General features: G+C 39.7%; 1 protein-coding gene across 3 annotated transcripts in view; it reads left to right on the top strand.

The window, feature by feature from the left end:
• ZNF385B (zinc finger protein 385B) overlaps positions 1–22,927 on the top strand; it is a 288,440-nt gene that overhangs the window by 164,121 nt on the left and 101,392 nt on the right. For all 3 annotated transcript variants that reach the window (XM_062200794.1, XM_062200783.1, XM_062200803.1), the window contains exon 2: positions 11,352–11,494. In XM_062200794.1, the coding sequence (XP_062056778.1) occupies positions 11,405–11,494 (90 nt within the window). In that variant the 5' untranslated portion in view covers positions 11,352–11,404. The remainder of the gene's footprint in view (positions 1–11,351; positions 11,495–22,927) is intronic.

Raw genomic sequence — 22,927 nt, 5'->3', positions numbered from 1 at the left:
TTTTAAGAAATATAGTCCCTCTAGAAATAGTCAGTGACTTAAGAAGCAGTTGTCTTTCTGAGGGAAGTCTGTATTCTTAGGAAGTTTGCTAAAACAAGTCACAGATCTGTGCTGCCCCTAGGTCCCTAGCAGGCTGTAAAGGGACCGCAGATTGTTCTGTTTGTCAGAGAAAGTGACTTCAGCCTTTGTGGAAGGGTTTTGATGCCATTGATGAGAATTGCCGAGCAGATGTAGCCTAGGACCATCTCCTGGGTCTTTTTGCCAGAAAATTTCGTCAGCCATCTGTGACCTCCCAATCCATTCTTGACCTGAGACAGTTTTAGTAAAGCTCTGCTGGAGATAATTTTGGCTTCTCTAAAGACTTCGTAATTTGGGAACTAAGCACATGACATTCCCTTTTGATAAGTCAGGTGTATTAAAAACGATTTTGAAAAGCTTGAGAAAGCATGTGTTAGAATCCCGTTTTCCATTCTCTGAGGCTTCTTTCTTGCATGACTATGCTTGATACTGTTGGGTTACAAGCTGCGAATCTGCAACAAAGCAAAAATATTATGAGTTCAGTTTTAAGCATCTAAATTCTTAAACTCTCAGATTTTTTGATGGTGCCTTTTAAAAAAGATTGCAGCTGGTAAAAATGTCACGTTTAACCAAACTGCTGTTTGTGTATAGTAAGTAAATCTTACCCATTTTGTTCAATGCTTAAATATGAAAAACTCAGTACATTGGCAAAATATTCAGGTACAGATTGATCACCCTTGGCTGTGTGTTTTCTATTGCTGCAGCGTCTGAAAAACTATCTCAGTGAAAGATTCATTATTTTGTGTAAAAGCTGGTGTGTGACTACTACTAAACCCAAAGGACACTGTGACTTAAAAATCTATCATGATGTGGCTTCATTGCTGTCTTCTGATACAGCGCTTCATTATTGCTTATAAACTTCAGTGTGGTACTCAGAAGGATTTATTTTCACATGCAACATTCTGGCAGGTTGCTGTAGTGGCGGCAGCTGTTGCAGCTGTTGGGAGGGGACCCCAAACTGCCCCGAGGGAGATGCAGGCACAGAATTGCCAATTGAGGCACTTTTACAAACTCAGAATTCTAGATAAACATTTTTTCTCTTTGGCATCACTGCACTTTGTGTCAGTCTTCTTTAGCCAGTTCCTAAGTTCAACAAGGAAGCAGCAGCATTTAGGGAACTTTTATTTGCTCACAAACAGTTCTAAGAATAATGAAGCCGGTAGTGGGAAAAAGAGCCCCAAAGACAAAATCATGGAACTATTCTAACTTGAAAGTATCCAAGATGTTATTATTGGGGAGTTTTGCCTCTATTTGTTAAAGCATTTTATCCAAATTAATAGCACTGGTCAATTTTAAAATCTTTCTGTTACTGTATAGCATAATGAAAGTGTACAGTTGAGTGAATGTACACTGACCCCGAGATCAACATAAGAGCATCCTCAGTACCCATTCCTACAAGGACAGCTACTATCCTTACTAATAGCATAGATTAGTTTGCCTGGTCTTGTACCTTATATGAATTGCACCATGCAGCATGTATTCCTTTATTTAAATTCTTTTCCTCAACATTATATCTGCAAGGTCTATTGGCTTTATGTGGCTTATCACTTGTTCTTATTACTAAATTCTATGTGTAAACATTTTGTCATGTGAAGCTGCTAAAATTATTTATTCTTTCTACTGCTGATGGCTTATTTTGCCAATGTCCACTTTGTGGCAACTGTAAACATTATTGCTATGGGCATTCTAGTACATATCGTTTCTATTAGGCATATTCCTAGGACATTGCCGGTTCATAAGGTACATATGAGGGGACATCCAAAAGTTCATGGGAAAAAGAAAATAAGAGAAGTTTTTGTATAAAAAGTTTTGAAATCCATGCATAGTTTTATCATGATACTCATTTTCCACAAACTTTTTTAAGACTACCTCCTATGTATAAGTAGATATTATAGAATAGATATTATAGATATTGCCAAGTAGCTTTTCAAGGTAACTGTAACAATTTATACTTCAGTATAGAACTCTAGTTGCTTCTTATCCCTGTCAACACTTAATAATCTCCGTTTTTCTTCATTGTAGGCATTCTTGTGGGGATAGAGTGATATCTTGTTATAATTCACATATCTCTAATTACCAATGAAGTTAAGTAACATTTTTAATGTTTATTGAACATTTTAATATACACTTTTGTGAAATATCCATTCAAGTCTTTGGCCCATTTTTCTAGGTTGTTTTTTTTTTTTTTTTTCACTGTTCTGTGGAGGTTTTTTATTCTAGATCCAAGTCCTTTTTCAAAATCTGTATATGGTGAATATCATCTCCCACTCTGTGGATTGCCTATTCATTCTTTTGATAGTATCTTATTCCTATATTCTCAATTTTTAAAAAGATTTTCTTATTGATTTGAAAGGCAGAGTTAGAGAAGGAGATATGAGGAGAGGCAGAGAGAGTGAGAACTAGAGAGATCCACCTCTGGAAATAATATCCATTCCCCCAAAGTTCATCTTAAGAGATATCTCATCTACGTCAACATTTATAATCTCAAACTTACCCCAGGTATGATTGCTTTCACTGTTGAGCCTCATTCACATTTTATCAATAATATATGACCCCTACCGTATTGTTACAGAACAAAGTTGTTCATTGACTGATGCACACAACAACCAGTCAGATGTGACACTTGTGAGAAAAGCAAGCACAAGTCAGACTGTGACACTTGTGAGAAAGTCTCGGGAAAGCTGTATAGCATCAGAAAAGAGAACTCAGGTCGTGTAGTTGCTGACGGGGTGATTTATAATTGCTAGTGCCTCTGACAAGACCATGTGTGGACTGATATGAGAATGAGTCCAACTTGTGGATGTTGTAACCTGCTGGGCCCTTCCTTCCTAAAGCTCTCTGACTGCTCTTTCCACTCATGCTCCAATCTTTCATTCTACAGGGAGTGGCTAAATTCTGGATCCAGGTGACATATACAGTCCTCCTTTTTACACATGTGGGGCTCAGCTAGTCAGCCTCCATTCAGCTGAGACTTGATTTAGACCATCATCAGGGCAAAGCCTATGAAAACAATATAGGAGACGGTGCTTTAGGACTGGGACCCTATTGTTAAGGAGTAGGAAGCGGGGGTGGGAGATTGGCTGCTGGTTAAACCACTGTCTGCAGTGCTGGCATCCCATATGGGTGCTGGTTCTATTCCTGGCTGCCCCACTTCTGATCCAGCTCCCTGCTAATGTGTCTGGGAAAGCAGTGGAAGATGGCCCAAGTCCTTGGGCCCCTGCACCCACATGGGAGACCTAGAATAAGCTCCTGGCTCCTGGCTTCGGATCAGCCCAGCTCTGGCCATTGCGGCCATTTGGCCAAATTTCCCCATTTGGGATGCCGGCACTGCAGGTGGATGATTAACTGAAGCCACAGCACTGGACCCTCTTGTTTGCTTGTTTGTTTAAGATTTATTTATTTATTTGAAAGGCAGAGTTTGGCAGAGACAGAGAGAAGAGGTCTTCCATCCACTGATTCACTCCCCAATTGGCTGTAAGCCTGGAGCTAGGCTGATCCAAAGCCTAGGAGCCAGGAGCTTCTTCCAGGTCTCCTATGTGGGTACAAGGGCCCAAAGGACTGGGCCATCTTCTGCTTTCCTAGGCCAAAGCAGAGAGCTGGATCGAGAGCAGCCAGGACTAGAACCAGCCAGCACTGCGGACGGCAGCTTTACCCGCTACTCCACAGCGCCGGCCCCCATCTTCATCTTTCTAAACCTCACCTTTTTCACTTGTAAAATGTTAGTAGCAGTGCAAACTTCATAGAATTGTATTATAATTGAGATAAAACGAGACATATCCGCATAGAACCTGGCATACAGAATACCATGAAATGGTCACCGTTGTTACTGTTTCCTTGAAAGCTAAAACAAGTTCTGACTCAGTTTGTAACCCCTGTAGCTGTCAGCAGTGGACCTTATTGGCCCCTCACAAGTCTGCGTTGAAGTAAATATACCGAGGAAGATCACTGTTAGATCAATGTGTTCTGGAAGCAGGTCTCATACAGCATCACAAAGCTAATCGTAACGTTTTAGCTATTTCAGCATCAGATGCTACATTAAAGCCAAATAAAAGTCTCAACTAATTCCCAGCAGTAAACCATTCCTGTTAGGAAGTTCAACATCGTGAATCTCTTCGTGTGATGGTGAAATGTTCCTGTTTCCAGTGTGGAAATACATCTGTATAACTGGATATTATTCAAGCTGTCGAATTTGGTGATCATGGTATAGGAGTAAACAGCAGAATGCAGGAGTCAAACTGCCTGAGTTCAAATCCAGGCTCTTTCATAAACAAACTACATGAAGTTCGGTTTAAATCTCCATGCCTACTTTCTCATTTGCAAAATGGGACTGGTATTAGAACCTTTGTTGTGAAGAGTAAATGAGTATTCTTACAAGTATGTACATGTAAGTATATATATACATGTAAGTATATATATACATGTAAAGGAATATGAGGGGCTTCCAAAAAGTATATGAAAAATGCGTATTACGAAAAAAAACTGCATGGATTTCAAAAATATTTGCACAAAAATAAACTTATGTTTTAAATTCCATTTCCCATTAACATTTTGAGGTAGCTTTGTGTATATGTGGAGATTATATTTGTAGCTTCAAAAAGTTCATGGATATGGGGCCGGCATTGTGGAGCAGCAGGTTAAGTAGCTGCTGCAGCACAGGTGTCCCATGTGAGTGCCACTTGGAGTCCCAGCCACTCCACTTCTGATCCAGAACCCTGCTAATGTGCCTAGAGAAGCATCAGAAGATGGCCCAAGTACTTAGTCCCAGACCCAAAAGAAGGTCTGGATTTGGCCTGGCCTAGCCCTAGCCTTTGAGGCAGTTTTGGCAAGTGAACCAGCAGATGGAAGATCCCTGTCTCTGCCCCGCTCTAACTCTGCCTTCCAGATGGATACATAAATCTTAAAAAGAAAAAAAAAAAAAAGCTCATGGGTAATTTGTACTACAACCTTTTGATCTCATTTACCTGTGAACTTTAGGACACCCCCTGGTTTATACTTACATGCATGTACCGTGCTTAAGATAGTGCCTGATACAGAATGTGTGCTGTAAAAATGCTGTATTTGTTGTGACTGTTACTATTTGACACTGTGTCAGTCACATCTCTTAGTCACATGTGGTGTGACTAAGTAGTGGTGTCTTGGTCAATTATTTTCTTCACCTAGCAGATTGGTGAGAGTGGGAAAGCTCAGGGGACAAGTGGGAGAGATGCTGGGTTGGTCACTCTTCCTGGTAAGAGGGAAAATGCACAGTGTCAGGGGCCTCAAAGTTGGGAAAACAAAAGGGAAAACTGTGTTTGGTAGAGAATCTGATATGCCACTCATTTTAACTTTTTATGACTAAATCTGCAAGAGTTCTATAATTGATGCTATCTCATGTTAACACTTCCTTGTATAACTATGTTAAGCTTTTTGCTTTGGTACTCACTGAAGGGGACATACATAATAATACCATAAGAAGCTACTCTTTTTGCAGTATATAAAATAATTTTTTTTCATATTTCCTATGATTCTGATGTACTCTTCTTCTTTCTAAGAAACATGTTATAATCCATAAGGAAGAACCACTGGGAAGCCTCAAAGCTATAACCTGAAAGAGCCTTCAAGATCATATTTCTAAAGGTCAAAGACTCAGGCAATAATTTCAAGTGTCACCTGGCCCTCAAATGAGGTTTTATTGTGATGGATTATGACATAATCCATTGACATAATAAGGCACCTGTTGGTTGAAATAATAGTTTTCTTTATGGTTGTAACGGTGAATTGTCATTCACCTAGTATTGATTTCATAGTATGGATGAATACATCTCCTAATTCCTTAGGCTCAGAAAACCATACCCCCAAGTATGATGCTTTGAAATGGTGAGCACTTTGAATTGCCCGGAATTGGAAAGCCTTCCCAGCTGCCTTCGCTTGTCCTGCTGGAGTGCAGGGAAGGCCTCATGACCTAGGAACCTTCTCTGTAAGACAAGGCAATGCTCTTAAGACTCCTCCCTCGGAAGCCCATCAGGTAATGAGGAAAGGTGGACCAGCAAGTGCAGACAGGAGTCTGAGTCCTCAGGCAGCGTAGACAGACTTCATAGATTCTTCTGAGGTCAGCCGTAGGGGGTTCCTTGGAAGACTGCATTTACACAGGAGGACAACCTCCCCGCTGTGAAGGTCTGGCCCTCTCCTTCCCTGAACTTGCAGTGCTGCCAACCCCAGTGCTGCCAGGAGCTTGATCGGAGCCACTGTCTATTATGGTCCATAAGGAAGACTCACTCATAAATATCTCCTAAAAAATCATTTTCTACACCTTTAAAATTGCCTACACCCTCCCCCTTTCATTGAGTTTCATATTTTGTATGGTTCCTTTTAGGCATGTGAGAAAATTGGCATACTTTTTTCCTGTTAACCTGTCCATTCTCTGTTCATTTCAGTGGACCTCCAGAGGGTGGAGGGGAAATTCCCTGTCACCCTTACTTATTTTACTATCTAAATGCAATTTACAGGGAGCGTTAATTATACTCCTTGGGGAAAGTATATGGACAGGTAGCGTTTCCATAGTGAGAGTGGGTACTGTTAGGTCTTTGGGATATGCATGTTGTGTATATATACACTTAATCTTAATACACAGAGTTTGATAAATATATATGTATATATTGAGTGCTATAAGTGAAATTGTACCATCTGGGTGAGCATTTGGTCAAGTGCTCAAGACACTAGTTAAGATACCCACATTCGAAGTTCCTGCATTACGTATCCAGCTCTGGCTCCTGACTCTAGCTTCCTGCTAATGCAAACCCTGGGAGCCAGCAGGTGATAGTTCAGGTAGTCTTCTACCAACATGGGAGTTCCCAGTGGGACATTTTGGGAGTGAAGCAGAGGATAGGAGCATGTTTCTCTCTCTCAAATAAAAAAGTCATTATCAAATAAGGTGGAGCCGTGTTATTGTGTCACATTATGATTTATACCAGGTTATATCCTATGCTTTGAAACAGAGCTACATATTGCCAAATAGTTCATAAAAATACAAATGTTGGTTCTGTCCCATGAAAACAGCAATGTAAAGGGTATATTATACCATCCTTTGTATTGAAATGCCAGCTTATTATATTTTCAGCCTTTTTTCCTCTCTGAAAGTCCTAGGCTTTTAGAGAAATCAAGCATTTTTTTGGTATGGTACAATGCATTTGGGTCAAATTTCTGCTTGTACCCCCCTCTCACTTTTGGGCACCCAGAGATAAGGAGAGGCTTTTGTACAGCAGCAACAGCAAAAATCTGGACTAAAGTGACTGAGGTATCAAAGTATGAAATAACCTGTGCAAAAAAAAGGTACTTGATTCCTATTCATTTTCCATGTGCAAAAACTTCCTTTGAAGCAATCAGTCTTGCTGAAGTTGTATTAAATAGTAGGTTTTAAAAGTGAAAACAGCAAGGTTCAGGTGAAATTGATGAAAGCAGAGTTTATATTTATTCAGAAGATCTACCAATACTTTAAAACAATCTGTGTTTAACATGGCAAATTGTCTGTCATTAAAATGCTAATGAATGGTAAACAGCTGCAAAGTTTTTATGCTAATGAATGGTGGCAGCTAAGTAGTTCTCTAGCCTTGTTTTTATTAGCATAGAGATTTGATTGGGTAAGGGGGATCCTTGTGCATTCTGACCTTTGTTGATGGAACAATCTGCTTGTCAAGTTCCCTGTTGCATTCTGTTTGATTGGAGTTTGTTAGCACAAAGTGGCTCTCGCCTGGCCCTTAGAGGCCCCGTTGTTATCAGAGCCACCATTGTGGGATTAAAGAAAGAACTTTGCTTCCCTCTGAAAGACCCACAAATGGCAAAATAATTACAAATTTGCTCATCAGCAGCTTTAAGTAGAATGGTTGCGTTTACTTACTCTGTACTTTGGACTGTACTTTGGACTTTCAATAATAGTAGTAATACATTATAAAAGGCCAATGATCTAATATAAGAAACATCCTTTTTTCAATTTAGCTAAGATTTTAATGCAAAGCTTTTAAAGCAAGTATTTTAATGAATGTATCAGCAATATTTGACATACTGATATAATACGTTATCTTGGCTCTATAAACATCAAACTTAGCAATGGATAGAACATTACTAATTAGAAGAATAATGTGTAATTAAATACGGGAGTAGTTATGTGAATGCCAGGCTGAGCTCAGAGAATTTACTTGAGCATCAGAAAAAAAAAAATCACTGTTCAAGCTACGTTTCTAGCTGATTCCCTTTTTACTGAATCCTATTCTGTATTCTGTAATGGGTAGCAATGTCCTAAAGACTTGCTATTGCAGATCAATGCAGAAGCCCTTCTCCTTTTTTTTTTTTTTTTTAATGTTTTTAGGATCAATATAAATGCATCCTGTCTGTTGAACACTACTACCAATAATGTTCTGGAATGAGTTGAAAAATGATGTAGGGCTTATTATGGAAATTCATTACCAAAAATATATCACTTAAATAGGGGAATTTTAATGATTCTGTGACACCAGTGAAATTGGGGACCTTTACTCAAAATTTCGAGGGTCCTTGCCATATATTTAAATAAGAATTCTAGGCTGGCGCCATGGCTCACTAGGCTAATCCTCCGCCTTGCGGCGCCTGCACCCCAGGTTCTAGTCCTGGTCGGGGCATCTGATTCTGTCCTGGTTGCCCCTCTTCCAGGCCAGCTCTCCGCTATGGCCTGGGAAGGCAGTGGAGGATGGCCCAAGTGCTTGGGCCCTGCACCCCATGGGAGACCAGGAGAAGCACCTGACTCCTGCCTTTGGATCAGCGCGGTGTGCCAACCGCGGCGGCCATTGGAGGGTGAACCAACGGCAAAGGAAGACCTTTCTCTCTGTCTCTCTCTCTCTCTCACTGTCCACTCTGCCTGTATAAAAATAAATAAATAAGAATTTTAAATGTTGGCTGCTTATAAATGAAACAGGCGACATGGTACAGTTTCTAGCATTTATTCAGTTAGAGAACTACCAAGGAAAGTGAGGGTTTTTATTTAGGGGAGAAAGAAGTCTAGGAACATAAGTTGGGTCCATACCAAGCAGTGAGCAGGCTGGGAGCAAGCCTGCAGTTAGGAGCAGCCACAGATAGTATAGTGCAGGCAGGAAAGCAGAGAGCCGGCCCAGACGCATGGACAACCAGGGAAGGGCCCACAGTGCTCCTGGCCTTTTATTCACTTCAAAGGGGAGTGGCTACATAGTCTGATTGGCAGGTGGTCATACTGGTGAGATCAGGTAGGGGTGTGAGATAACGAAATGGGGCAGGGCAGAGGCATGGTCTCCAACTCACAAATCTAATTGAGTTAATCCTGTCTGCCTGCCTATATCACCAAGAAAGAGACTGGTAGAAATTTTGATAGTTGGCGCACTTTCTCATATTGTTCATTTCTTTTGAACTTAGTAGGGGATTGTAAGCATGTAATTGTTATGTGATCCTTATACAGACAGACCTGAAGAAATTTGAACCCTGATACACTGATAGTGATAATTTAAAATAGTTCAACTGTTTGGAAAACAGTCTGGCAGTTCTTCAAAAGGTCAAATACATTTACCATATGACTCAGCAATTTCCAAAATTCCACTACTAGGTAAATACCTGAGAGAACAGAAAACATGTGACCCACACACTGTATTAAACAGTTTCTCATAGAAGTAGTATTCATAATAACCAAAAAAAAAAAAAAACCAAAAACAAAACTGGAAGCATTCGAGTGCCATCAGCTGATGAATAAGCAAAATGTAGAACTCCATAAGCTGGAATATTATTCAGCCTTAAAAAGGATTAAAATTCTGATAACTACCTCAGCATGGGTAAGCTTTAAAATCACTGTCAAAAGAAGCCAATCATGAAAAACCATATACTATATAATTTCATTTAAATGAAATATCCAGGATAGATAAATCTATAGAATGTTTGGAGGACATGGGAAGTGACTGCTAATGGGTACAGGGTTTCTTTTTAGACGTCATGAAAATTTTCTAAAATTGTAATGGTTGTACAAGCCTGTGAATGTGCTAAAAACTAAGGTACTTCAGGTGGGTGAATTGAGTATGTGATTTATGTCTCAATAAAGCTGTTAAAAAAAAAAAAAGGCATGCCAGAGCCTATCTATCTCTCAGTCAGCCACCTGTACCTATAGTTGTGCTATAGGAAGCTACAGGCCAAAGGAAAATACTGATTATTGGAGAAGAGCATTTAAAATCTGCTATGCATGTGTTAAACCAGTGAGCTAAAGAGTGATAGCTAAGACAATTGTTAAAAGGCGGTAGTTGCTCAAATAACTAAACTCATTAGAAATAAAAGTTGAAGACAAAAATTTGAGTCCCCAAAACACTATCTATGTTAACATCAAGACTACTTATTTCCCTAAATTAAGGACAAGTTTCAGGTTTTTGTTTTTTTAATTTTTTTTATATTTGAAAGGGAGAGAGAGAGGACATCCGTATCATCCACTGATTCACTCTCCAAATGCCTGCAAGGGCCAAGGCTGAAGCAGGGAGCCAGGAACTCAATCCAGGTCTCCCACATGGGTGGCGAGAACCCAGTCACTTAAGTTATCACCTGTTGCCTCCCAGAGTCTAAATTGGCAGGAAGTTGAATCAAGAGCCAGAGCCAGGATTCGAACCCAGGCTCTCCAATGTGGGACAGGCATATTAACTGGCACTTTACCTGCTAGTCCAAAAGTCTGCCCCTGTTGTTTCTTTGTTCTTTTTTCTCTCTCTTCTTCCTCTTGCTCTTTTCTTCCCAGTCCTCCTCCTCCTTTTTTTTTTTTTTAATTGAGTCATAACTTTGCTGAGAGCAGACAGTAAGTGTAAGAGTTCAAGTTTTTTCCTCTTGTGAAAACCCTATAATTATCTCTTATTTGCATAAAACATGCCTACTGGCCATTCAGGAACTCTGAATAGTAAAGAGCATCTGGCTTCAAGAGGCTCCTCCCCTCTTCTCTCTGGCATTTTTGGCTAGTCGGAGGCAACCTATGGACAACAGAGCCTTTTCCGGCCCCACCTGCCAGTAGGATCTGTGCACTGCGAGTCTCGGCAGAATCTGCAGGAGCAGCACATGACTCTTGCCATGAAGAAGCGTTCTGCATCACTGTCTTCAACAATGAAGAAGAAGATCCGTTTATGCTGTGCTTACCATTCCTGTGCCATTTGCTTACCTCCGGTGTAACGCTCTTGCTTGCAGGTTGCAGCTCAGTCGTCTTATTTCTGCACTGTAGGTTGGGGAGGATGATGCATGTGAGCGACAGATTGAAATCATTTTTGTTTTGTTCTTGGCAGGCAGTACATGCCACACTACTACCCTTCCTGCTCTTGTGCGCACACCTACCCTGATGATGCAGCCTTCACTGGATATCAAACCGTTTATGTCTTTTCCAGTGGACAGTAGTTCTGCTGTTGGGCTCTTTCCAAATTTTAACACAGTGAGTAAATGCATTTTGATTTTATTTGTGCCCTGCTCAGTCTCTCAGTACACTTTGAAATAACCAATAGATATAGTCTGTTTCCAAAGTGTGTAATTTTAGACCATATATTGGTTATGCTGCTCAGCTGTCCTGTGGAACATGATGCTTCACCCGTGGGAGTTGGTACAAACAATAGCCGGCATGTGTATTTCACAAATGACTTTTCACCTGTTGCATTGTGCAGTTTTGATAGACTTTTCAGTGGCCTGAGAACCTGTGTAGTTTCTGGGATGCCGTTCACATGTTCAGACACAGTGTGGAGATAACAAGTCACACCGATTTTTTTCCTGTAACTAGAAAGAAAAAACAGTGACTGTAGGCTTTCTCTCTCTGAGTACATTTTTGTTTAGGAGGTATTTTAGATAAATTTTGACTTTAATACAAGCAGAATTTTATTTGGAGGCTCCTGACTCTATTAGCAAAAAGGAAAAAAAAACTTATTGAAATTACCTGTTTGTTATCTGCATGAAATTTGACTTTCCCTTTAAAACATAACATTAACACTGGTGAATCACGTGGAATTATCAGCATTCTTCATGCAGGTCAGGTGACTTTCTTTTATTTGGATAAAAGGCATTTTGTAGGTATGCCCAGTAGAGCATGACATCTTTCAACAATAGAATTCAGCATAAAAGCAGTCTGTAGCCAGATTCTAAACTTTTAGGGAGAGAAATGGATAAAAACAACTCAGGTGGTTGCAGGAATTATGTCATTTTGTTGGGTCATGATGGTCTACATGAATGATACAGCCTTCTAAATGCTGCTGCAATAATAATAATAATAATAATAATAATAGAATTGCATTATCAACACCACCAGACAGCAAGCATCTGAAGTACTGCCAACTGCTTCCTTTTGCAAACTTATCTTCTGTATGAAGTGAAAATAGCAAGAGGATTTTTCCTCAAGGGTTGTAAATAAAATCTGCTGACAAGCCTGGTGTCAGGGCTTAGTGTTGTAAGGTAATTAGGGAGTAGCAGATCAGCCAGCTTTTTAAAGAGCCTTGGCCTTGACTTCCTGAGTAAACAGGTGAATGTTTTTGTCTTCTTTGGGTTTTTCAGAGGCAAATCAGAGTTGTTGTTGTTGTTTTTTAAAGCATAAATAGGTGAGCATTGTTTCCAGCCCAGTAGAGCAGCACAGTAAGATAAATCATGCCTGCCATGGTCACATAAATCCATGGGGAGTGACACTCCCAAGGCACCACTTCATGCCATTTCAGAGAGCGTGGATCAAGCATTCCTGTCGTATCTTCTATTGAGACATGTGTGATAAATTCCAAGCATAATTCAGTTATGCTGTACTTCTTAGAATATGCACTTGGTATTTATTTTTTTAAACAATGTGCACGTGGAAAACAGCTTCTGTGCTCACTGTGGAAATCTGTTGCCGTTAGGAAGCAGCACAGATCATGTGGGTAGGCATCAGTGGCTCCTTCTGTGGTTTACCTCTCTGTTGGTCTTTTGTTTTGTTTTGTTTTTGGTGAAATTCCTTACTTCAAGGACTGAAAGAGAACCTTATCATCCAAGGTAAAAGAGAAAAAGCACTGTCCCCTGTCCTTGTGCATGCTTGGCTTCTCTTTGCCAGAGAAAACTGCTGGCAGCAGCTGGTATTCGTCCTTGCAGCCTCTGAAAAGTATTTATGTGCAGTCTGATAGGTTCCCAGTGCCATATTCTTCACACAAATGCTTTGATATGAGTGTTACTGTTCTGTAAATTACCTTTTATCTGTTATCAAAATATATTACATATACTTCTGTTTTTAAGAGCTAAAAACAAGAAATTGAGAGGTTAAAGTTTTTTTTTTTTTAATATAAAAATACACTTTCATAATGGCCCATTAATGTTGCTTAGAGGTTCAGGTGCACCACCATGCTGTTTTGTTTGTTGATTGTACATAGCAGTTAATCTCCTGATATACTGCATTTGAGAAAACTCGAAGAATAATCCCATTAATGGAAGCTCATTTTCTTTCTTCTTAGAAGAAAATCAACTTTTATTATTCAAGTAAAAATTTTGCAAAGAACCTAAAGTGAGAATACTACAAAGAACTACATGAAGTAATCATTTTATTCTTTTTATATTATACCCAGGGCTTTTATTAGACAGAAAGCCCTGCTGGTAATGTATTAAAATTAAGTCATTCCAAGTGGGACCCTCTGTAGTCTTGTAAAGAAATAACTATTTATTGGTTTTTTATGATGTTTTTTATATTTGAGTTGCAATTTATTTATTTATTTGAAAGGCAGTGTTATAGAGAGTGAGAGGCAGAGGCAGAGAGAGTGAGAGAGAACTCTTCCGTCCGCTAGTTCACCCCCCAAATGGCTGCAACAATTAGAGCTGGGCCAATCCGAAACCAGGATTCAGGAGCTTCTTCCAGGTCTCCCATATGGGTGCAGGGGTCCAAGGACTTGGACTATCTTCTGTTTTCTCAGGCCATAGCAGAGAGCTGGATCGGAAGTGGAGCAGCCGAGACTCGAACCAGCGCCCATATGAGATGCTGGCACTGCAGGTGGCAACTTTACCTGCTATACCACAGCACCAGCCCCTGAGTTGCAATTTAAATTTATCCTTTTCCCATAGGATTTTCCATTTCAATATGTAACTCACTCTATAGATGTCCTGGGATAATTTCATGAAAGCCACTGTCTACAAATTCCTAGGAAGACATTATTTTACCACTACTAGTAATTACACTGGATTATTGTGTACTTGTGGTGGTTTACATCCTTTAGAGAACTCAGATCTCAGAACATTTTAGTAGGCCATGATTATCACTCCTATGGTCTAGAAGAAAGAGTTAGTAAAAGAAGAACCTAGACTTGAATTAGACTCATCTAACTTCAAAACTCATGCTCTGGCTCTTCACATCCTTGGCTATTTTGACCTGTGTCACCTCCCACCTCATTCATTGTGAACAAAGCTCAATCAGAAATCTTTTGTGCTCTTTTCTGGAAACATGACAGACAATTTTCTGCAGAAATCATTAAGTAGAAAAAGGAGGTTTTTTTTAAATGTGCACAATAGATCTTTACAAACAGTATTTTTTGAAGCAGAATATATTGGAGAAACAGCTATTCTTGTCGGCAAAATTTAAAAGAATATTATAGTCAGTAGTCCACTTGTTCTTTGAAAGTCATGTTAAATTCTATCACTTTAGGCCGGCGCCGTGGCTCAACAGGCTAATCCTCCGCCTTACGGCGCCGGCACACCGGGTTCTAGTCCCGGTCGGGGCACCGATCCTGTCCCGGTTGCCCCTCTTCCAGGCCAGCTCTCTGCTGTGGCCAGGGAGTGCAGTGGAGGATGGCCCAAGTGTTTGGGCTCTGCACCCCATGGGAGACCAGGAGAAGCACCTGGCTCCTGCCATCGGAACAGCGCGGTGCGCCGGCCGCAGCGCACTACCGCGGCGGCCATTAGAGGGTGAACCAACGGCAAAAGGAAGACCTTTCTCTCTGTCTCTCTCTCACTGTCCACTCTGCCTGTCAAAAAAAGAAAAAAAATTCTATCACTTTATTTCTAGCCAAGGATAATATGAGCAAATAATTAACCATATTTTAATCTTCTGATTATTCACAAAAGAATGAAAACGCTGTACTCTGAGACTCTACCTGAAGGTTTTGAATGTTTGACATTATCTATTTTAAAGATATATGAAGTAATAGTTTCCTCCTTTTTAAAGTAGTGGCATCTGATAGTGTTACATGAGAAACATAGCAAGAATGAAATGAGATTCTGTCATATTCCAAAGTAGCATCGGTGCCTGGTCTATGCTAAGGTATACACGATGAAGAAAGACATTTCACAGCCTGGATGTAGTGCTCCAGTCAACACATCTCTCTCAGCGCTTTTGTATGAGAAATAAGCAAAGAGTGCCGGAGACTGTCCATGACGAATTACAGACAGACATGATGAGGACTGTGGAGTGTGGGCCTCTGATAATTGATTATGGGTTATGTGTCAAAGATGCATGAGTGGAGAACAATGGCATTGACTGCACTCAGCAGTCACTTTACAGAGGAACAGTTTTGAACCTTTTGTAGGGAAAAGACTAGTATGAACACAAATAAGTTTTTTTTAAAGCATTTCAACTTTTATCTCCAGAACCTAATAGGCTTCTCTGCCTGCGTACCTACGAATGCTCACTTCCACCACTGCCACCCACTTTCAAGTCTTTGTCATTCATGGTCCAAGTCAGGTGTCATCTGTTTCGCAGGAAGTCTTCTGGGAGTCGTTAGTGAAGGCCCACGCTCTGTGTTCCCAGAGTTCCACCAGACTGCCTCAATGCTAGCAGCTTCACACCCCAAACTAGTTGATTACTTACCTTCTTCACTAGAATGTCAGGTTTTTGAGGCGAGAGGCTCTCTTACTCATCTTAGTAGGCCTGATGTCTGGCATAGGTGCTTAATAACAGTTTTCTTTTTCTGAAGGAAGGAAGGGGAGAAGAGAGAAACAGGACAAAAAGCCCTAGTTCCTTGGTTTTCAATGTTTACCCTCCCTATCCAGCAAAGGGAATACCTGTATTTCTGAGTCCTTTCAACATTCCAAATGATCAGTCCAGGTGTTTTCCTGGTAACTATCATACTTTTTAAATAGGGCTAATAGTTAGCTATAAATTTTTTTTGAGCTATAAGCCCTGGAATTCTGTATGTGGCTACATTTTGGCAAGTGTTCTTATCTAGGCCTTAGTCTAAAGAACATTTAGATAAAAAAAAAAGTTATTGATTACTGGGTTTTTATTGAAAATGTAATATATGCACAAAAGAATAATGGTTTTGTGGAAGAGGATATAATAAAATACTCTGTGTCCAAGAAACTTAAGAAAAATAGAATAAATATACTTAGAAAAGGAAAGATAATGAAAAGCAAAATATATTGGCAAAGTGAAAATTGTTATGGAAATGGTCAAGAAACACCAGAAAGAATTAAATTTTTTTGTATTATAGTAGAGCTACTTTCATTATTTTATCATTTTACTTAAAAATTGCCAAATGCTTCATAGTCATACTTCATTTGTTATTTATAATATTTAGGGACCTGCCAAAATGTATGAATTGTTCCTGCTATTCAAATTAGAGTCCCCACTCTCCTTTGCTATGAATCCAGTTTTCATCTTCACTCACAACCAACCCAGATAATATTGGTGTTTAGTTTAAAGGAGGGTGGATAATATCACCATAATATAATAAAATAAGTCCATTTAGAAGATATATCTGTACACATATGAGGATACTTCATAAAGTTTTTGGGAAATGCAGAGTTAAAAGATAAGTTCATTTTCATGAAAATTATTTTTTAAATCCATGCATAGTTTTTTTCATAATCAACATTTTCTGTAAATGTTTTTAAGGTCTCTCAGATGCATGGATTTTTAAAAAATTATACCTGAGTAAATTTATCTCTTAGTTCCATATCTGTAAACTTTTTGGTGCTGCCTTTGTATTGTTATGATGCATGCTCCTACAGATCATATGTTGAAGCTCTAACCCCTGATGTTATAGTAGCTCCAGCTATGGCCTTTGGCAGAGAATTTTGGCAAGCTGTGGTCATGAGGGTCCACATTCCCTAAAGATGGGATAGGTGTCCTTTTAAGAAGAGACACTAAGAGTTCTCCCCCTCTCTTTTTGCCAGTGAGGTCTCAGTCAGAAGGTGGCCTTCCACAAGCCAAGACGAGAATCCTCACAAGAACCCAGCCATGCTGGCACCTTGCCAGACTTACAGCCTCCCAGAGTTCACAAAAATCAGCTTCTGTTGTGGGAGCCAGCCAGTCTCTGCTATTTTGTTGTGACAGCCGAGCAGACTGAGACAAACACCCAACCTGTATGATGTCTGAGCTGATAAGTAGGGAAAGTTTCTTTTCTTTTTTTTTTCTTTTTTGACAGGCAGAGTGGACAGTGAGAGAGAGTCAGAGAGAAAGGTCTTCTTTTGCAGTTGGTTCACCCTCCAATGGCCTCCACGGCCGGTGCGCTGCAGCCGGTGCACCGCGCTGATCCGAAGGCAGGAGCCAGGTGCTTCTCCTGGTCTCCCATGGGGTGCAGGGCCCAAGCATTTGGGCCATCCTCCACTGCACTCTTGGGCCATAGCAGAGAGCTGGCCTGGAAGAGGGGCAACCAGGACAGAATCCGGCGCCCTGACCGGGACTAGAACCCGGTGTGCCTGTGCCGCAAGGCGGAGGATTAGCCTGTTGAGCTGCGGCGCTGGCCAGGAAAGTTTCTTTTTAACACCCACATGTTGTGTACTTGCACAGACGTGTCTGTGTAACTCTCCAGAGCCATCGCTATATTCAAGAGCCACCTGGGGACCACAGTCACTGGTCCGCGTCTCTGGCGATTGGCAGGTGTTTTATGTGCCTATTTATTTGAAATGTCTTTACGAGTCCTGCCGTGCTTTTGCAACAGCTCTAGGAAAGCACAGGCACAAGGGAGGTTACGGATGTTTTATTGCAAAAAGTTCAACAATCTTATTTTTGTGAAAAATAATATGATTTTTATAACCTACTTTGATATAATTGTTTTCCTGCCATGTAAACAAATATGTGGGACAGAGCAAAGATTATTTCTAAATATAAAGTCCCAAACCACTGTGTGATTCTTTGAAGCATCTATGGTAAGCTTTAACAAAAATTTATATGATTACCATTTGTTTTTGCATTCTAGATCCTTTGAGATTCTCAGTTGTTCCTAGTTTGGCAATATCAAAGAACATACTTGAATAGTTTCTGTCTTATAGTGAAAGTAATTATTTATCAAGGAGGCCTGAAAGAAATTGAGAATCAAAATCACATTTGCTTTGCTGTTAATTCATGCCATGTTTCTCATGAAGTATTACTATAAGGAGACCTGGAGTAAGCCAGGACTTTTAACTTTTTTTGGTTTAACCTGACTTTCGTATTTTACCTATTGAATGAAGTCCTTATTTAAATATCTGAATACATACTTGCCTTTTACTTGAATATTTTTTCTTTAAGTAGAACACTTTACCCCACTAATGCTATCAAATGTGTATTTTTGCTGTCTTCTTTTTCACTCTCATAGTGCTTGCTGTCATTAAAAAGTTAGGTATTCCATATTTCTTAGAAAACTACTATGTTCAGCTGACTCTACTTGAACTGACACATTTATTCCACTCAAATGAAAAAGAAAATATGGTTGAATTTCTATTTTTCATGTTATGCTTTAAAATATATTGAAGGTCACCTTCTTTTATAGGTCCTAAGAAAGTGTCTAGTATTAAAATATGCTGAGATGAAATTTTCCATGGTTACTCAAAATCAGTTGAAGAGAGGAGAGGTTGATGGCACACAATGGAATTTGGATAAGTCAACAGCAGCACTCCCCAGATAATTAGAAAAAAAGATTAATAGAAGAAATATTTAAATATGATACAAAACAAGTGAAGATTTGGTATAAATATTTAAGCATGAATTTCTCTGCATAAAAATGTTTACAACCCAATTAAATTTTAACAGAGGAAAAAAAAGTATGTAAATGTGATCTTGGGAGCGAAACAACCCAACGTAATGACTGCTAGCACTGTTGTGTTCTCCCTTTCAGACCACAGATGTGTCCGTTGTAAATTTAACTCACGTCTGTTACTTTACTCAAAAGCCCCAAGATTCTTCTTACCAAAGACTTTGTCTTCAAGTCTCCCTCGTCTGTACCACTCTTGAACCCCCACAGAATATGTAGGTTTTTCTCTACATAGTACTTTCGGATCAGTGTATAGATCTTTGTATAATGTATAGTTCCATTTGTTCTCCCTCCATAATAAATTATTTGTTTAGGGTATCTGGGAAAGCTCATTCGTTCACTGCTATTTACTATATGGCTACAAGTTCCAGTCACTGAGCTAAGGAGGGGGTTACAATGACAAATGAGACAGAAGTTGCTCATTGTCTGATAGAAATTATTTTTTCAACTTGTGTTATTCATCAATTCAGCTGATAAAAGCCACCAAGGAACATCAGGTCAAGGCTGACCTCGAGAGATGAGGAAACATAAGGTTTCAGGAAGCCCTACAAAGAGACATCTATTGTCCAGCCTTGCTGTGTCCTCTTGCATGTCCCTTTGATTATCATAGTCGCAGCCTCACATGGCTCTGAAGGCTTCATCTTCAGTGCTAGAGTTTCAAGGATTATGTGTACTTGGAGGGTACATCAGATTTGCTGGCGAGACAGGTCTTTGGTCTTGGCGCCACCCCAGGTCAGCATTTTTTAAGAGTAGAGTCAACTTGGAAAAAGTGTCCATGTCAGGCCCTATTCTTAAATTTTTTTTATATTAACCTTAACTAATATTCTTAACTTGCCTCCAGTTGACTAAAAAGAAGAAGAAATCAACAACTTTATTATTAGCTTTCTCAGTAATTGTGCCTTTATGGGCCTGGGGGAAAGTGGGAGAACTCAATAAATACAAGAAAGTGTACAAATACAAAAAATATTGTGCAGGCATATCCCCCCGCCCCAGTCCAGAAAAGGAATTCTAAATTGGTCGCACTCTAACCATTAGTTGATAGTGGTGGCCTCTGAAAAGCTTCTATAGAAAGCTGATACACAGATCTTTTTTCCCCCTCAGTCTCGATTCTTCTGTTCAACTTTGTGTAAAACCTCTTGGGCGAGGAGAGGACATGCTTTGGAATATTCCAGTCCTTTTACTTTCATAGTTGCCATTGAGGATGCCAAAGAAGAATCAGAGTGCTGCGTAGCAATCTGTGAAGCTTCCACATCTCTGCAGTGCTCAGTAGGAATCTGGAAAAATACTCCCCCTGCTCCACAGATTGAGCTTTCAATTTAGAGTTTCTTAACTTTTCAATGTTTTGATGCTTTAAATAAAATGAGAAAAATCCAAACTTTACATTAATGATAGTTTACTTTCATGACATTGTAGTGTTAGAAGACTTTAGCATATTTTAGACATTCTACGAGTTATTCTTTTACAGTAGCTACATGTGAAATAGGCTACGTATATCTATGTTGTACTCCCCTTTCTTTTTTTTTTTTAAAAAAAAGACATTTTAAAGAGTTACAGAGAGAGAAATCACTCCCCAGATGGCTGCAATAGCCAGCACTGGTCTGGGCTAGGTGGAAGCCAGGAGCCAGGAGCTTCTTCCAGGTCTCCCACATGGGAACAGGGGCCCAAATTCTTGGGCCATACTACGCTGCTATTCCAGGCCATTATTAGAGGTGGGTCAGGAGTGGAGCAGCCAGAACTCGAATTGGTAACCATATGGGATGCTGGCATTGCACGCAGTGACTTAACCTGGTATCCCACGACACTGGTCCCTGGTGTACCCTTTTTGCAGATCATAAGATTGAAGAATATAAGTTTGTCTTCTCATTTCTTGTAGTAGAGAGCTATATGCTGCAAAGGAAAAACAAAGCAATTTAAATATCATATAAGCAAGAGCTGATCTCTGTCACACTACATCGTGAATTTAAACATGTGTACTTCTAACAAATTACTCATGTGGGACACATTTGTTTTCAAGTGTCAATAAATCCTTGTGAGTTCTAAAGTCAATTTGAGAATACTCTTTTGCAGTACATACTATTTAGGGAATAGATTTGTCTTGTCAGTCTCATGCAGCTTTCTCTTACTGTGAACACATTTGCTAGAGCCAGGTAAAGATCCAAGTGGTGTAGAAAATACATCTGATTTCTTTCACAGGCTTGTGGTTTTTAAACAATTAGAGGCACATAGAAATTCTCCAACAAGTAAAAACACATGTCTGGGTCTAATTTCTTTGTTTTTCCTATTCAAACACCAAACTTCCATGATAGGTAAGGTGATTCATCTTCATAACCATATATTTAAACCCACACAATATCCACTTCCCAAAATGAGCTGAAGCTATTAGATGTTGAAATTATTACTAATAATTGCTGCTGCGTGGTACACTTTTGAAGTATTCACATTCTAAATAAATTGGTGGTGTTAGTGGGCCACTCACTCATTGATCAGTCACATCCCACCTCTTCCTAAAAGCCAGTGAGAGAGGTCTTGCTGATCAGGGAAGAGTCACTCTCCTTGACTCGCTCCAGAGTAAGCCTCTAATAGCCCCACCTGGCCTTGACTCTTTTTCAAGCTGCTCAGGGGCACAGGAGCCACATGGAGGCGAGAAGGGAGTGTGTTCCCCATCATTTCCCTCATAAAGGGAAGCAAGGCGCTGAGCCAGGAGTCAGAAGACGCATGTCTGGAATCACTTCCTTTGATCTTGAGAAAGTCATTTAGCACCGCTTCTCATTATAAAACTGAGGATGATAACAACTTGCTAGTCTATATCACGAAATGTGTGAGTTTATTGTATTTATGGGGAATTGAGAGTGTGACTGAATATTTAGAAAATTTCTGGAATTTACATATTTAGTAAGAGTCTGCAAAAAAAATCCAAATCCAAAGTGGATAACATATCCCCATATTTTATTTTAATTTTTTCCCATATTATTTTAATAATTTAAAGTAGACATGGAGGGGGCCAGTGTGGTGGCACAGCAGCTTAAGTCACTGCAAACCTGCATCCCAAACTGGAGTGCCAGTTGGAGTCCCCACTGCTCTGCTTCCAGTCCAGCTCCTAGCTGAGGTGCTTGGGAAGCAGCAGATGATGATGACTCGAGTGTTTGAGTCACTGTCACTCACATAGAAGACCTGGCTCCTGGCTTTGTTGAACTATTTGGCAGGGAATCATCAGATGGAAGATTCTCTCTCTCTCTCTCTCTCCTCTCTCTCTGTGTGTCTCTCTCTCTGTCTCTCTCTGCCTTTCAAATAAATAAATAAAAATATTTTTTTAAATGGCTACATGAATGGTATTCCTATGACACATTGTCTTTGAATCCTAAGACATAATGGTGTTTGCTGTTCTATTTTTAAATGCTGTTGACTCCCAAACCTAGAACCTTTATTCCCACATGATTCATTAATCAAGCTGTGACTAAGTTAAAAAGGCCTCAGTCATAATAGTCAACATATCAAAGTGTCCTTCATGTATTAGTAGTGGGAATTTAGTCCAAAAATTTGTTGGACTTTTGACTGTAACATATCTCGTTCTCCCACCCCCCCCCATTTTATCCTGAATCTAAATTACCAATTGTGTGAGAAGGATCCACTGAATAATAACATCTAAGTTTGCTACTTACTGAAGAAAGATAAATAGTTATTCTATACCTCAATATTTCACAGACCTTATGTCTGAAAACTATTTTTTCTCAGAATACAAATATCAGTCTAAATAAAAATGTTAAAGTTATACAAGCTGAGATATTCATAGCTCCTTAGCTATTAGGAACAGCAGAGAAATGTATCCATCTTTAGACTTCAGAGCTGGGGGAGGGGGAAGGCTTTAAACTGTTACATTTTAAATCAGTTTCTTCAGCAAAGAGCTTTCTGGAAAGACAGGCAGTAGCACA

Source organism: Lepus europaeus, chromosome 1 (genome assembly GCF_033115175.1).
Source record: "Lepus europaeus isolate LE1 chromosome 1, mLepTim1.pri, whole genome shotgun sequence".
NCBI classification, from domain to species: Eukaryota; Metazoa; Chordata; class Mammalia; order Lagomorpha; family Leporidae; genus Lepus; species Lepus europaeus.
The sequence above is the reverse complement of the archived record's forward strand: the minus strand, read 5'-3'. Positions and strand labels throughout refer to the sequence as shown.